Here is a 17,469-nt window from a genome sequence, read left to right as displayed (position 1 = left end):
GCGCTACTAAATAACCAAGAGATCACTGAAGAAATCAAAGAAGACATTAAAAAATACATAGAAACAAATGACAACAAAAACATGATGACCCAAAACCTATGTGACGCAGCAAAAGCAGTTCTAAGAGGGAAGTTTATAGCCATTCAATCTCACTTTAAGAAGCAAGAAAAATCTCAAATAAACAATCTAACCTTACACCTAAAGCAACTAGAGAAAGAAGAACAAAGAAAACCCAAAGTCAGTAGAAGGCAAGAAATCATAAAGATCAAAACAGAAATAAATGAAATAGAAACGAAGAAAACAATAGCAAAGATCAATAAAACTAAAAGTTGGTTCTTTGAGAAGATAAACAAAATTGATAAACCTTTAGCCAGACACATCAAGAAAAAAAGGGAGAGGACTCAAATCAATAAAATTAGAAATGAAAAGGGAGAAATCACAACTGACACTGCAGAAATACAAAGGATTACAAGAGACTACTACAAACAACTCTATGCCAATAAAATGGACAACCACAAAGAAAAGGACAAACTCTTGGAAAGGTACAATTTTCGAAGACAGAACCTGGAAGAATTAGAAAATATAAACAGGCCTATCACAAGTAATGAAATTGCAACTGTAACTAAAAATCTCCCAACAAACAAATGTCCAGGACCAGATAGCTTCACAGGCAAATTCCATCACACATTTAGAGAAGAGCTAACACCTATCCTTCTCAAACTCTTCCAAAAAATTGCTGAGGGAGGAACACTCCCAAATTCGTTCTATGAGGCCACCATCACTCATACCAAAACCAGACAAAGGTATCACACAAAAAGAAAATTACAGACCAATATCACTGATGAACATAGATGCAAAAATCCTGAACAAAATACTACCAAACAGAATCCAACAACACATTGAAAGGATCATACACCATGATCAAGTGAGATTTATCCCAGGAATGCAAGGATTCTTCAATATACACAAATCAATCAGCGTGAAACACCATATTAACAAATTTAGGAATAAAAACCATATGATCGTCTCAATAGATTCAGAAAAAGCTTTTGAAAAAATTCAACACCGCTTTATGATAAAAACTCTCCAGAAAATGGGCATAGAGGGAACCTACCTCAACATAATAAAAGCCATATATGACAAACCCAAAGCAAACATCATTCTCAATGGTTAAAAACTGAAAGCATTTCCATTAAGATCAGGAACAAGACAAGGATGGCCACTCTCGCCACTCTTATTCAACATAGTTTTGGAAGTCTTAGCCATGGCAATCAGAGAAGAAAAAGAACTAAAAGGAATACAAACTGGAAAAGAAGTAAAACTGTCACTGTTTGCAGATGACATGATACTATACGTAGAAAATCATAAAGATGCCACTAGAAAACTACTAGAACTAATCAATGAATTTGGTAAAGTTGCAGGAAACAAAATTAATGCACAGAAATCTCTGGCATTCCTATACACTAACAACGAAAAAACAGAAAGACAAATTAAGGAAACAATCCTATTTACCATCTCAACAAAAAGCATAAAATACCTAGGAATAAACCTACCTAAGGAGGCAAAAGAACTGTACTCAGAAAACTATAAAACACTGATGAAAGAAATCAAAGATGATATAAACAGATGGAGATATATACCATGTTCTTGGATTGGAAGAATCAACATTGGGAAAATGACTACACTACCCAAAGCAATCTACATATTCAATGCAATACCAATCAAAAAACCAATGGCATTCTTCACAGAATTAGAACAAAAAGCGTTACAATTTGTATGGAAACACAAAAGACCCCGAATAGCCAAAGCAATCTTGAGAAAGAAAAATGCAGCTGGAGGAATCAGGATCCCTGACTTCAAACTATATTACAAAGCTACAGTAATTAATGCAGTATGGTATCGGCACAGAAACAGAAATATAGATCAATGGTACAGGATAGAAAGCCCAGAGATAAAGCCACACAAATATGGTCACCTAATTTACGACAAAGGAGGCAAGAACATACAATGGAGAAAAACAGCCTCTTCAATAAGTGGTGCTTGGAAAACTGGACAGCTACATGTAAAAGAATGAAATTAGAACACTGCCTAATACCATACACAAAAATAAACTCCAAATGGATTAAAGACCTAAATGTAAGACCAGACACTATAAAACTCTTAGCAGAAAACATAGGAAGAACACTCTGACATAAACCACAGCAGGATCTTTTTTGACCCACCTCCTAGAGTAATGAAAATAAAACAAAAATAAACAAATGGGACCTAATGAAACTTAAAAGCTTTTGCACAGCAAAGGAAACCATAAACAACACGAAAAGACAACCCTCAGAATGGGAGAAAATATTTGCAAATGAAGCAATGGACAAAGGATTAATCTCCAAAATATACAAACAACTCATGGAGCTCAATATCAAAAAAACAAACAACCTAATTAAAAAATAGACATTTCACCAAAAAAAGATATACAGATGGCCAAGAGGCATATGAAAAGATGCTCAACATCACTAATTATCAGAGAAATGCAAATTGAAACTACAGTGAGGTATCACCTCACACTGGTTAGAATGGGTATCATCAGAAAATCTACAAACAATAAACGCTGGAGAGGGTATGGAGTAAAGTGAACCCTTTTGCACTGTTGGTGGGAATGTAAATTGAAACAGCCACTATGGAGAACAGTATGGAAGTTCCTTAAAAAACTAAAAATAGAACTACCACATGACCCAGCAATCCCACTACTGGGCATATACCCTGAAAAAGCTAATTCAAAAGGATACATGTACACCAATGTTCATTGCAGCACTATTTACAATAGTCAGGACATGGAAACAACCTAAATGTCCAACAATAGATGAATGGATAAAGAAAATGTGGTACATATACACAATGGAATATTACTCAGCCATGAAAAGGAACAAAATTGGGTCATTTATAGAGACGTGGTGGATCTAGAGTCTGTCATACAGAGTGAAGTAAGCCAGAAAGAGAATAACAAATATCGTATATTAACGCATATATGTGGAATCTAGAAAAATGGTACTGATGAACCTATTTGCAGGGCAGGAATAGAGACGTAGATGTAGAGAATGGACATATGGACACAGAAGGGGACGGGGAGGGTGGGACAAACTGGGAGATTAGGTTTGACATAAATACACTACCATGTGTAAAATAGCTAGCTAGTGGGAACCTGCTGTATAGAGTGGGGAGCTCAGCTTGGTGCTCTGTGATGACCTAGATGGGTGGGATGGAGGGATGGGAGGGAGGTCCAAGAGGGAGGGGATGTAGGTATGCACATAGCTGATTCGCTTCATTGTGCGGCAGAAACTGACACAACACTGCAAAGTAATTTTACTCCAATAAAAAAAAAAGAATACATCTAAATATGGAGCTACTCTTGCCGGACACAAACAGGAGTCTGCAAGAAAGGCTCTTCTACAAACAAGGCTGTAAAGATCCACATGGCGTCGGGTAGGAAGAGAGGAGAAGCCAACAGCAAGACCCACACATTTAGCAGGACACAGAGGAGAAGGGAGATATGATGGGCTCAGAGATCCTCCCTGCAGAGTTAGGGGTTTGAACCACCTTTGGGCACACCAGCCCTGGGGTCCAACACAAGGAAGACAAGTCCCCTTAGCTGGTTTGAAGACCAGTGGGACTTAGAGGAGGGTTGTAAGAAGCCGAGACTCTACTCATGAAGAGCAGGTGCACATGCTTGCCTACTCTAGGGAACAAGGGGGAGGAAGCAGATTTAAAACTGTGTGGGGTTCTGGCTGGTTTCCCACAACTACTCCTGTCTGCAGCAAGTGCCTGACCCAGCTGCTCTTGCTCCTGTGCAGCTCTCTACTAGGATGGAGGTGCTTTAGGGGGTGGGGGGGAGTGCACACTTAGAGGAAATGAACCAGCTTGGACCCGACCCTCAGGGCTTCTGTTCCATCACGTTGAGCTCTGATCACACCCAGATAGGGCTGTGACTGCCACCGAGCATAAGAGAAGCCAGCTTGCACCTGGCTCCGGCTCTAGTCCCTCCATCTCTAGCCCTACCTCTCACCAAGGTGATAACCGCCTGCACACCCCAGGAGAAGATGTGACCCATGCTCACTTAAGATTCAGCTTTCCCACCAAAGCCACTGGGCACATGCAAACTGCATAGGGACACTCCCATGCAAGGATACTCCTTCAAGACCAGGATAGGTAACTATTTCACCTAATTTCATAGAGAAAGAGAAAGTTAAACAAATGGGAAGACAGAAGAAATTGTTTCAAATGAAAGAACAGGGAAATAAACCTGAAGAAAACCCTAATGAAACAGAGATAAATAACTTACCAGATAAAGGGTTCAAAGCATTAGTAATAAGAATGCTAACTGAACTTGGTTAAAAAAAAAATAGATGAACACAGGAAGAATTTTAACAAGGAACCAGAAAACATAAAAAAAAAAAAAAAGAAAGAAAGGAAAACCAAACGGAGCTCAAAAATACAATAACTGAAATGGAAAATACACTAGAAGGAATTAATAGCAGATTAGGTGATACAGAAGAACACATAAGCAATCTGGGAGAGAGAATAATGAAATCACCCAATCAGAACAGCAAAAAGAAAAACAAATTTTAAAAAATGATTAAGGGACCTCTGGGACAACGTCAAGTGTCATAACATTCACATTATAGGGGGCCCAGAGAGTGAAAAGAGACAGAAAGGGATAGAAAATGTATTTGATGAAATTATGGCTGAAAAGTTCCTGAAGTTGAAGAAGGAAACAGATTTCTAGTACAGGAAGCACAGGTAGTCCCAAACAAATGAACGTAAAGAGACCCACATTGAGACATATCATAATTAAAATGGCAAAGGCTAGAGATAAAAAGAGAATTTTAAAGACAGCGAAAGAAAAACAGAGTCACATACAAGGGAATCCCTATAAAGCTATCAGCTGATTTTTCTGCGGGAACTTTGCAGGCCAGAAGGAAGCAACATGATATATTCAAAATCTTGAAAGGGAAGAACCTGCAACCTAGGATACTCTATCCAACAAGGTTATCATTCAGATTTGAAGAAAATATGAATTTCTCTGACGAGCAAAAACTAAAAGTTCATCAATACTAAAGTGACCCTAAAAGAAAAAGGTCTTTTTAAGTGGAAAAGAAAAGGCTACAACAAGAAGTGAGAATTTATAAGAAAGGAAAAATCCCACAGGTAAAGGCAAATATACAGCAAAGGCTGTGGATCACTCACTTAAGTAAGTGAGCATGAAGACTGAAAGACAAAGATTGTAAAATCAACTATAACTACAATAAACAGTTAAGGGATATGCATGAAGATGTAAAATATGGCATCAAAAACACAAAACATGGGGAAAGGGAGTAAAAATGTAGATCTTTTAGAATGTGTTTGAACTTGTGATTATCAGTTTAAAACAAGTAGATATAGCTATAGGTCAATACATGAACCCCATGGTAACCACAAATCAAAAGCCTACAACAGATACACAAAAACTAAAAAGAAAAGAACACAAGCATATCACTAAAGAAAATCATCAGACCACAAGGGAACAAACTAAAAAAAGAGAAAAAAGCAGAACTACAATAACAACCAGTAAATAAATAAGAAAATGGCAATAAGTACACACCATAATCAAGTAGGATTTATTCCAGGGATGCAAAGATGGTTCAATATCTGAAAATCAACCAATGTGATACACCACATTCACAAAACAAAGGATAAAAATCACATGATCACCTCAATAGACACAGAAAAAGAATTTGACAAAATTCAACATGTATTCATGATAAACTCTCATCAAAGTCGATACAGAGGGAACAAATCTCAACATAATAAAGGCCATTTATGACAAGCACACAGCTAACATACTCAATCGTGAAAAGTTGAAAGATTTTCCTCTACAATCAGGAACAAGACAAGGATGCTCACTCTCAGAACATCTATTTAACATAATATTAGAAGCCCTAGCCACAGCAAGCAGACAAGAAAAAGAAATAAAAAGGCATCCAAATTGGAAGAGAATAAGTTAAACTGTCACTATTTGCAGATGACATGACCATATACACAAAACCCTGAAGTTTCCACCAAAATTTAATTGGATTCCCCCACTGCCCCCAAAATGGGACCTAATTAAACTTAAAAGCTTTTGCACAGCAAAGGAAACCATCAACAAAATGAAAAGACAACCTACTGAATGGGAGAAAATATTTGCAATGATATGACCAATAAGGAGTTAATATTCAAAATATACAGCTCATATAAGTCAATATCAGAAAAACAACTCAATTAAAAAATGGGCAGAAGACCTCAATAGACATATTTTCAAAAAAGACATACAGATGGCAAACAGGCACATGAAAAGATGCTCAACATTGCTAGTCATCAGAAAAATGCAAATCATAACCACAGTGAGATATCACCTCACACCTGTCAGAAAACAACAAAAAGTCCACAAATAACAAGTATTGGGAAGAAGGTGGAGCAAAGAGAAGCCTAATACACTGTTGGTGGGAATGTAAACTGGTAGAGTCACTATGGAAAACAGTACGGAGGTTCCCCAAAAAAGCTAAAAACAGAACTACCATATGATCCAGCAACTCCAATCCTGGGCATATATCTGAAGAAAACAAAAAACAGTAATTTGAAAAGATATATGTACCCCAATGTTCATAGCAGCATTATTTACAATAGCCAAGAAATGGAAGCAACCTAAGTGTCCATCAACAAATGAATGGATAAAGAGGATGTGGTATATATATAGGCAATGAAATATTACTCGGTCATAAAAAAGAATGAAATTTTCCCATCTGCAACAACATAGATGGACCTGGGGGATATCATGCTTAGTGAAATAAGTAAGCCAGAGAAAGACAAATGCTGTATATTAGCACTTACATGTGGAACCTAAAATAAAAATACCAAACAAATATAACAAAACAGAAACAGACTTACAGATATAGAGAACAAGCTAGTGGTTACCAATGGGGAAAGGGATGGAAGAGAGGTAAGATAGGGGTAGGGGATTAAGAGGTACAAACAGGCCTGGGGCCCCCCTTTCCAGGGCCAGCCATGGCGTGCTGGGCGGCCCCAAGGCGTGGCCCTCAGCTGAGATCAGGGAGCCCTTCCCTGGCCCCTCGCGCCCTCCCAGACCGGCAGTGAGCGGGGGATGACTTGAAGTGGGTGCTCTGTGGTGACAGCCCTCGCTGGCACAGTCTATTTCTGGACACTTTCTCACAGTCTCCCGTTGGGGACCGTTTTGTTCTTCCCTGGGCAGCATGAGCTTCTCAAGTTGCCCACAGACCGGGGCTCGGCCCACAGGAGCCAGAGTGCTGCAGGTGGCCCCACGCGGGCAGGCTGCATGCCGATCAGGCCTGCACTCCCCCTGCCAAGGACTGGGACTGGAGAGTGGCTGCACTGGCTGCTGAAGAAAAAGCAGAAAGCGTGTCCTGCCTCCACTGTGTTCTGGGCACTGAGCAGCTGTCACAGGCCTTGTTGGTGCTAGGTGAGGGTCCTGAGCACTCCTGCTTTGGAGTGGGCTCCCCCGTGGAGCCCCAGAGGGGCCTGGCCCCAAAAGCTCAGGGTCCCTCCCAGCCCCCATGTCTCTGGCCCAGGCCTCAGACCCGTGTGTACAAGGCAGGGCGGCTGGCACTAGATGTGTGGGACTGGGGACTTCCTTGGGGACCGAAGGACTGCTGGGCCAGTTGGGCGTGTGGGAGTCACTAAGGGGGTGGCCCAAAGCAGGCTGTGGGGGCCACAGAGGGGGGCCTGCTTCTGGACAGGCCAGGGCTCCGGGGTTGCTCAGCCCACGTGCAGCACTGTTTCAGGCCTTGCCTGCTGCCCGCAGTGTCCCCAGGAGCTAGTGCCCCAGGGGCTGAGCTCCACTGCAGGTGGGGATGGGGGAGCAAGGGGAGAGGTGGGGTCGGCCTTCTGCCTAGGCCAGCCATCATGAGATCTGGTTGTGCTCCGTGGTCAGACGAATCCCGACCAGCCCTGGCTGAGAGTCTCGTGCTCCTGTGAGAGCTGCTGACCTGCTTGGTGGGGGTGGGTGTCTATAGGCCATTGTCTCAAGGCCTGTTTATGTTTTCCTTTCACTAAGTTTGGGTTTATTTTGGTTGGGTTGGCATTAATTCTTAAGATGCTGTGAGAACTGTTTCATCCGAATGCCAAATAAATTTGTGTTCTGGGAAAAAAAAAAAAAAAGAGGTACAAACAACTATGTATAAAATAAATAAGATATAAGGATAGATTGTCCAATGCAGGGAATATTGCCAATATTTTATAACAACTTTAAGTGGAGTACAATCTATAAAAATATTGAATCACTATGTTGTACACCTGAAACTAATATAATATTGGAAATCAACAATACTTTAATTTTAAAAAGTTAAATAATAATAAAGGTGTCCTAAAGACAAAAAAATGGGTGAAGAACATGAGTGTCTCAAAATACAAACGAACAACTAAAAATATGAAAAGATGTCCAATTTTATGCATAATTAAAGGCAAGAAAATTAAAACATCATTATCTTAGCATATTAAAAATTTTTGATAATACATAACTTTGGCAAGTGTATGAATAACAAGGTGCACGGATAAACTCTTACTCTGTGTCACCTGGAAATACACAGTCCTTTGAGAGTATAATTTGGGAATATTGATTAAAATGAATAATATACAAACTCTTTGACCTACCAATTCCACTTTTAGTAAGTGATCCTACAGACACATTTGCACAATTGTGCTATATATTTTCCAGAATATTTGTTGCATATATATTTTGTTGATAAAATACTGGAAACCATTTAAATAGGATTTCCAAACAATAAAATACTAGTCAACCAAAGAATGAGGCAGAACTGTGTATAGTAATATGCAAAGATGCTCCAGACATTCAGTGAGGGAAAAAAAAATCGTACAGAACACTATACTTTTATATATGTATGTCTATGCTTATAATATACGGCCATATATGTACAGAAATACTGAGAAGGCGTGTAAGACACTTTGTGTTTTTCTCTCTCAGTTGTACAATTGGAGGGGGCAGGGAGAAGAGAAATTGTTTTTCTTTATACTTTTCTGTACTGCTACATTTTCTAGAGTGCAAATTTGTTACTTTATAGTAAACACCCTAATTTGCTGCACCTTGCTTAGCTGATTACCTCTTAAATTGAAGCTTCACTGAAAACAGTTTGGAAAACAACCAGGATAAAACCTCTAGTGTCTAGGCCAGTGCAGATGCATATGGTTCAGGCCCTAAATTTAATCTGTGTGTGGCCGGCTTTACCTTTGGTAGGATGCTTAGATAAGCGGACTCGCTGGAAGCTTTCAGAAAAGCAGAGGAGGGCGGTGGGGGAGTCCTGGTGAGGTCCCTGATCAGTTCATCATTCCTGGAGCTCCTGAGGGAAAGGAAGCTGGCGCTACTCTGACTGAGGCTCCCGAAGCCTGCCAGGTCTGCATCGTGGAGAGAGCTTTTCTGGTGGCACCTGTATCTGGTGTCAGGGCTCACCAGGGCTTCTTCAAACACGGACTCCTCGTCAGAGAGCTGCAGCTTCTCCAGTTCCTTATTGATTTTCTGTACATCTGCCACAGTGGTGCCAGTGGACACGTGACTGTCAGGCTTTGTGTACTCAGCACAGAGACTGAGGATGGTCTCCAGACGCTGTCTCTCCTAGAACACAGAGGAGGGAAGGTCAGTGAGTTTGTGAGGCGACAACTCCGAATAAAAAGATGGAAGAGGCTGGGACCCCTGGTGAATTCAACCCACACATAATCCCACAGATACTTGGCTGGTGATGTTTTTCATCATCTTTGATGAACCCATTTATAAATCCAGATGAAACCTAGGTTAACAATGCATGATTTTCCTCTCAAATTCAATTCTTTATTTGTATATCCCAGTGCTGATCCTAGCACATACTAGCACTCAGTGAGACCTTTCTTGATTTATCAACTCTCCAAACACTTCAAATGTTTTCGTTTAATCTCCTTTTTAAAATCTTCATCCCCTTCCCTCCCTCTACTATCCACCTTCAACAATATCTAGCTCATTCATCACTGTAGAGTTAATATTTGAGTTTAAAATTAATTCTCTAGGGCTTCCTTGGTGGCGTAGTGGTTAAGAATCCGCCTGCCAATGCAGGGGACATGGGTTCGAGCCCTGGTCCGGGAAGATCCCACATGCCGCAGAGCAACTAAGCCAGTGCGCCACACTAATGAGCCTGCGCTTTGGAGCCCGCGAGCCACAACTACTGAGCCCGTGTGCCACAACTACTGAAGCCCATGCGCCTAGAGCCTGTGCTCCACAATGAACGAAGAGTAGCCCCTGCTCACCGCAACCAGAGAAAAAGCCTGCAACGAAGACCCAACACAGCCTAAAATAAATAAATTTTTTTAAAAACTATTAAAAACATTAATTCTCTAACTTCCTTATAGAAATGTCATTCTACTGTTTAGACACACAAAAGGAAAATGCTACTTTAGAAAAGCCTTAATTTGAAAGGCATAATAACTAGGTCTTCAATTTTTTTCTTGAAATGCTTCAAATTTTTTAAAACTCTTTTTTATGTCTTGTCACCATATAAAGGTCTTTCCCACCAATTTCTCAAATGAAAAATTGAAATGATTTTTAAAAAAAGAGAATGTCACAAGAAGATGAAGAACATTTAATGTCATGTCCAGATAGAAAGAGAGCAGCATATTTCAAATTCTGAGCTCATTCAATCTTTGAATCATTTAGCTGGAAAATAAAATGATAGTTTATTTGTCTAAAAAAAATTAATATAAGGCCATTGATGTCTATAATGGTACCACTAACTGACACTTCACCAAGCTCCCCATGTAAAACACGTAGGTATTTATGATTTTTGACTTTAAGTAAACTTACTATACCTTTGTGAACAAGGGTTCACAAAGTTTACAAAATGCTTATCATAAACCCAGACAGCACTCTTTGGAGTGGGGAATCTCAACATCTTCACCTTTCTCATTAGCCCAACTGCCGAAGTGAAAAAAATAATAAAAGAGCAAAAATCATCTTTGGTTATTACATCTACCACATTGAAAAGAGAATTCAAAAGCCTTCCATAGAAAAATGTTTTCCAACCTAAACAGGAGGGAAATCCAAAAGGGAGGGGATATATGTACATATATGGCTGATTCATTTTGTTGTGCAGTAGAAGCTAACACAACATTGTAACGCAACTATACTCCAACAAAAATTAATTAAAAAAAAAAAAAAGAGAAACGTTTTCCAAACTGGTTATCAGTAACAAAATAGAAAAGTGTTAAGCAGCCCTGGGCTGCTGTTTTTAATATCTAATTGCAGAAAATTTGTAAAAACTAAATTCTGAAGGTAGTTCTCTTTATTAGCGGAAGAGTATCAAATAGAAAAATCAAATAGGAGCAGACTAACATAATTCCCTGGTTTTCATTAAATACATCCATTAAATGACAAAATAGCATGAAATGACTTTCATCTGTCCTCTAAAGTACTCTCCCTACCCCAAAAATGCAACAGCTTGATCAAAAGGACTACTAAACGAGTTCTTATAAGTCCCACCTCCCTTTCACTGCCTGAACTTCTGGACTCCAGCTGCAGCTCCATCCTCATGGCCTCGTCCCACGGAAGGCACTCAGCTGCACAACCTCATTCCAGGCGCTTCTGCACCCTGTCCACCCAGGACCCCTGATGCTTATTTATCTCTGTAGCCGTTACCAGCTGCCAAGCCCTACCCACCTCAGCTTCTTGGGGAAGGAGGGGGAGACACACAGCATTCATTGCCTTATTTTAAACTCCAACAATCTAGAAAAGTCTGCATGTGAATATGCAAAGACAACTGCAAGGGCGTATGTGAGGAAGGGGACAGGAACAAGATGTTATATCTTACCCCTTCTCAAAAGCACCTGCATTAGAGGCTAATCTCCAAAGAAAAGTTCTCTTTCTGCCATGTAGGTGAATTAAATTGAAGCATCTAAACTCAGTCTTTGCTAATCTTCGTAGATGACAGTGTATATGCATTCACCTCAACATTCACTACATTTGGGATTATCGGAAAGTTGTCAGTTTCTCTTTACCAGGGCACTAATGAACAGTGCGGTCCTCAAAAGCATGAAAGGTACTCCTGCCCAGCCTGTCATACATGGCAAAATTCCTCCCACATCTCCTTCCCAAAATAGTTTCTTTTGCTGCCAATGCCATTGCTTAATTCCAGAGGGAATAAATGATCCCAGCCAAAAGACGAATGCTATTTCAGACAGTGAAACAGTATTCAAAGGCGGGTACACAGGAAGTTTGGTCTACTGCTATGTGCTTCTCTCTATTCTTATCACCCCATTCACAGCCCATCTGTTCAGGTTTGAATCACACATGGATGCAGCACTGCTGCCCACGAGTCTAACAGAATTCCAGGCCGTGCTGAGACACACTGGCCCCATAAGAACTGCATCAAAGAAAAATAAACTGATGATGAGAAGTGCGTCAGAAGAAAGTCTGTGAGGCATTTCAGAAAGCACGAGAAGCCTTTTAAGGAAACCCTGCACAGAATTTACCCTCATAACTCTCCCTTGAGCCCTCTTCATCTTTCCCATTCATCACGCCAATATTCTCCACCGTGCATGACCTAAAACGAGGGGGGCCATTCCACACAGGACACTTTTGAGAATCAAATAGGGCACTATTAATAATTATGCTGGGACAGCAAGCGCTAACTGGCACTGGCAACCTGAGATGTGTGGCTCTCTTCCTAAAATTCAATTTTCTTTGAGGCTTCACCTAACAACCTGCTGAATTAGGAGGCTACCCTCTTTGACATCTCCTAATTCCTATCCACCTTTCCAAACCAGCAATCCACACAGCCCAAATATCTAAATGGCCCAAAACATTGGTGTTAAGGGTTTAGAATGTAGGTCCCTTTGAATTATATTATTTAAAATACATTTTAATTTTTTCTCTCTCTCTCCATTTTCCCTTTCCTCCAACTCCATATATCAAAGAAAGCTTTGAAGGGGACAAAAGAGCTTAACAAATATACCTGAAGGGGGGACCAGGAGAAGATGGCAGAAGAGTAAGACACGGAGATCACCTTCCTCCCCACAGATACATCAGAAATACATCTACACGTGGAAATGCTCCTATAGAACACCTACTGAACGCTGGCAGAAGACCTCAGACCTCCCAAAAGGCAAGAAACTCCCCACATACCTGGGTAGGGAAAAAGAAAAAAGAATAAACAGAGGCAAAAGAATAGGGACGGGACCTGCACCAGTGGGAGGGAGCTGTGAAGGAGGAAAGGTTTCCACACACTAGAAGCCCCTTCGCGGGCGGAGACGGGGAGTGGGCATGGGGGGAAGTTTCAGAGCCACGGAGGAGAGCACAGCAACAGGGGTGCGGAGGGCAAAGTGGAGAGACTGCCGCACAGAGGATCGGTGCCGACCAGCACTCACCAGCCCGAGAGGCTTGTCTCCTCACCCGCCGGGGCAGGCGGGGGCTGGGAGCTGAGGCTCGGACTTCGGTCGGAGCGCAGGGAGAGGACTGGGGTTGGCGGCGTGAACACAGCCTGAAGGGGGCTAGTGCGCCACGGCTAGCCAGGAAGGAGTCCGGTAAAGTCTGGAGCTGCCGAAGAGAAAAGAGACTTTTTCTTCCCTCTTTGTTCCTGGTGCGCGAGGAGAGGGGATTAAAAGCGCCGCGTAAAGGAGCCCCAGAGACGGGTGCGAGCTGCGGCTAAAAGCGCAGACCCCAGAGACAGGCATAAGACGCTAAGGCTGTTGCTGCCGCCACCAAGAAGCCTGTGTGCGAGCACAGGTCACTATCCACAGCCCCCTTCCGGGGAGCCTGTGCAGCCCGCCACTGCCAGGGTCCCGTGATCCAGGGACAACTTCCCCGGGAGAATGCACGGCGCGCCTCAGGCTGGTGCAACGTCACGCCGGCCTCTGCCGCCGCAGGCTCGCCCTGCGCTCCGTACCCCTCCCTCCCCCCCGGCCTGAGTGAGCCAGAGCCCCCGAATCAGCTGCTCCTTTAACCCCATCCTGTCTGAGCGAAGAACAGACGCCCTCAGGCAACCTACACACAGAGGCGGGGCCAAAACCAAAGCTGAACCCTGGGAGCTGTGCGAACAGAGAAAGGGAAATCTCTCCCAGCAGCCTCAGAAGCAGCGGATTAAATCTCCACAATCAACTTGATGTACCCTAAATCTGTGGAATACCTGAATAGACAATGAATCATCCCAAATTGAGGAGGTGGACTTTGGGAGCAAGATATATTATATTTTCCCCTTTTCCTCTTTTTTGTGAGTGTGTATGTGTATGCTTCTGGGTGAGATTTTCTCTGTAGAGCTTTGCTTTCACCATTTGTCCTAGGATTCTGTCCCTCCGTTCTTTTTTTTTTCTTCTTCTTCTTTTTAATAACTTTATTTTATTTTATCCTCTTTCTTTCGTTCTTTCTATTTTTTCTCCCTTTTATTCTGAGCCGTGTGGATGAAAGGCTCTTGGTGCTCCAGCCAGGAGTCAGTGCTGTGCTTCTGAGGTGGGAGAGCCAACTTCAGGACACTGGTCCACAAGACACCTCCCAGCTCCACGTAATATCAAACAGCGAAAATCTCCCAGAGATCTCCATCTCAACACCAACACCCAGCTTCACTCAACGACCAGCAAGCTACAGTGCTGGACACTCTATGCCAAACAACTAGCAAGACAGGAACACAGCCCCCGTCCATTAGCAGAGAGGCCGCCTAAAATCATAATAAGGCCACAGACACCCAAAAAAACACCACCAGACGTGGACCTGCCCACCAGAAAGACAAGATCCAGTCTCATCCACCAGAACACAGGCACTAGTGCCCTCCACCAGGAAGCCTACACAACCCAATGAATCAACCTTAGCCACTGGGGACAGGCACCAAAAACAACGGGAACTACGAACCTGCAGCCTGCAAAAAGGAGATCCCAAACACAGTAAGTAAGCAAAATGAGAAGACAGAAAAACACACAGCAGATGAAGGAGCAAAGTAAAAACCCATCAGACCTAAAAAATGAAGAGGAAATAGGCAGTCTACCTGAAAAAGAATTCAGAATAATGATAGTAAAGATGATCCAAAATCTTGGAAATAGAGTAGAAAAAATGCAAGAAACATTTAACAAGGACCTAGAAGAACTAAAGAGGAAACAAGCAATGATGAACAACACAATATATAAAATAAAAATACTCTAGAAGGGATGAATAGCAGAATAACTAAGGCAGAAGAATGGATAAGTGACCTGGAAGATAAAATAGTGGAAATAATTACTGCAGAGCAGAATAAAGAAAAAAGAAGGAAAAGAACTGAGGACAGTCTCAGAGACCTATAGGACAACATTAAATGCACCAACAGTCGAATTACAGGGGTCCCAGAAGAAGAAGAGAAAAAGAAAGGGACTGAGAAAATATTTGAAGAGATTATAGTTGAAAACTTCCCTAATATGGGAAAGGAAATAGTTAATCAAGTTCAGGAAGGACAGAGAGTCCCATACAGGATAAACCCAAGGAGAAACATGCCAAGACACATATTAATCAAACTATCAAAATTAAATACAAAGAAAACATATTAAAAGCAGCAAGGGAAAAACAACAAATAACACACAAGGGAATCGCCATAAGGTTAACAGCTGATCTTTCAGCAGAAACTCTGCAAGCCAGGAGGGACTGGCAGGACATATTTAAACTGATGAAGGAGAAAAACACAACCAAGATTACTCTACCCAGCAAGGATCTCATTCAGATTTGATGGAGAAATTAAAACCTTTACAGACAAGCAAAAGCTGAGAGAGTTTAGCACCACCAAACCAGCTTTACAACAAATGCTAAAGGAACTTCTCTAGGCAAGAAACACAAGAGAAGGAAAAGACCTCCAATAGCAAACCCAAAACAATTAAGAATATGGGAATAGGAACATACATATCGATAATTACCTTAATGTAAATGGATTGAATGCTCCCAGCAAAAGACACAGACTGGCTGAATGGATACAAAAACAAGACCCATATATATGCTGTCTACAAGACACCCACTTCAAACCTAGGGACACTTACAGATGGAAAGTGAGGGGATGGAAAAAGATATTCCATGCAAATGGAAATCAAAAGAAAGCTGGAGTAGCAATTCTCATATCAGACAAAATAGACTTTAAAATAAAGACTATTACAAGAAACAAAGGACACTACATAAAGATCAAGGGATAAATCCAAGAAGAAGATATAACAATTGTAAATATTTATGCACCCAACATAGGAGCACCTCAATACATAAGGCAAATACTAACAGCCATAAAAGGGGAAATTGACAGTAACACGCTATAACACCCCACTTTCACCAATGGACAGATCATCCAAAATGAAAATAAATAAGGAAACACAAGCTTTAAATGATACATTAAACAAGATGGACTTATTTGATATTTATAGGACATTCCATCCAAAAACAACAGAATACACAATTTTCTCAAGTGCTCATGGAACGTTCTCCAGGATAGATCATATCTTGGGTCACAAATCAAGCCTTGGTAAATTTAAGAAAATTGAAATCGTATGAAGTATCTTTTCCAACCACAACTCTATGACACTAGATATCAATTACAGGAAAAGATCTGTAAAAACTACATGGAGTCTAGACAATACACTACTTAATAACCAACAGATCACTGAAGAAATCAAAGAGGAAATCTAAAAATACCTAGAAACAAATGACAATGGAGACAAGACGACCCAAAACCTATGGGATGCAGCAAAAGCAGTTCTAAGAGGGAAGTTTTTAGCAATACAATCCTACCTTAAGAAACAGGAAACATCTCAAACAAACCTAACCTTGCACCTAAAGCAATTAGAGAAAGAAGACCAAAAAAACCCCAAAGTTTGCAGAAGGAAAGAAATCATAAAGATCAAATCAGAAATATATGAAAAAGAAATGAAGGAAACGATAGCAAAGATCAATAAATCTAAAAGCTGGTTCTTTTAGAAGATAAACAAAATTGATAAACCTTTAGCCAGACTCATCAAGAAAAAATGGGAGAAGACTCAAATCAATAGAATTAGAAATGAAAAAGGAGAAGTAACAACTGACACTGCAGAAATACAAAGGATCATGAGAGATTACTACAAGCAACTCTATGCCAATAAAATGGACAACCTGGAAGAAATGGACAAATTCTAAAAAATGCACAACCTGCCGAGACCGAACCAGGAAGAAATAGAAAATATGAACAGACCAATCACAAGCACTGAAATTGAAACTGTGATTAAAAAGCTTCCAACAAACAAAAGCCCAGGACCAGATGGCTTCACAGGCGAATTTTATCAAACGTTTAGAGAATAGCTAACACCTATCCTTCTCAAACTCTTCCAAATTATCGCAGAGGGAGGAACACTCCCAAACTCATTCTACGAGGCTACCATCACCCTGATACTAAAAACAGACAAAGATGTCACAAAGAAAGAAAACTA

General features: G+C 41.0%; 1 protein-coding gene across 10 annotated transcripts in view; it reads right to left on the bottom strand.

The window, feature by feature from the left end:
• Positions 1 to 17,469, bottom strand: part of PHLDB2 (pleckstrin homology like domain family B member 2) — a 107,482-nt gene that overhangs the window by 63,952 nt on the left and 26,061 nt on the right. For all 10 annotated transcript variants that reach the window (XM_089910531.1, XM_022598649.3, XM_089910530.1 and 7 more), the window contains exon 2: positions 9,287 to 9,670. In XM_089910531.1, the coding sequence (XP_089766657.1) occupies positions 9,287 to 9,670 (384 nt within the window). The remainder of the gene's footprint in view (positions 1 to 9,286; positions 9,671 to 17,469) is intronic.

This window comes from Delphinapterus leucas, chromosome 4 (genome assembly GCF_059928025.1).
Source record: "Delphinapterus leucas isolate spDelLeu-1000000601 "Yukka" chromosome 4, BTC_Dleu_Yukka2, whole genome shotgun sequence".
Taxonomy (NCBI): domain Eukaryota; kingdom Metazoa; phylum Chordata; class Mammalia; order Artiodactyla; family Monodontidae; genus Delphinapterus; species Delphinapterus leucas.
Note: the sequence above shows the minus strand (reverse complement) of the source record. Positions and strands in the feature narration are given on the sequence as shown.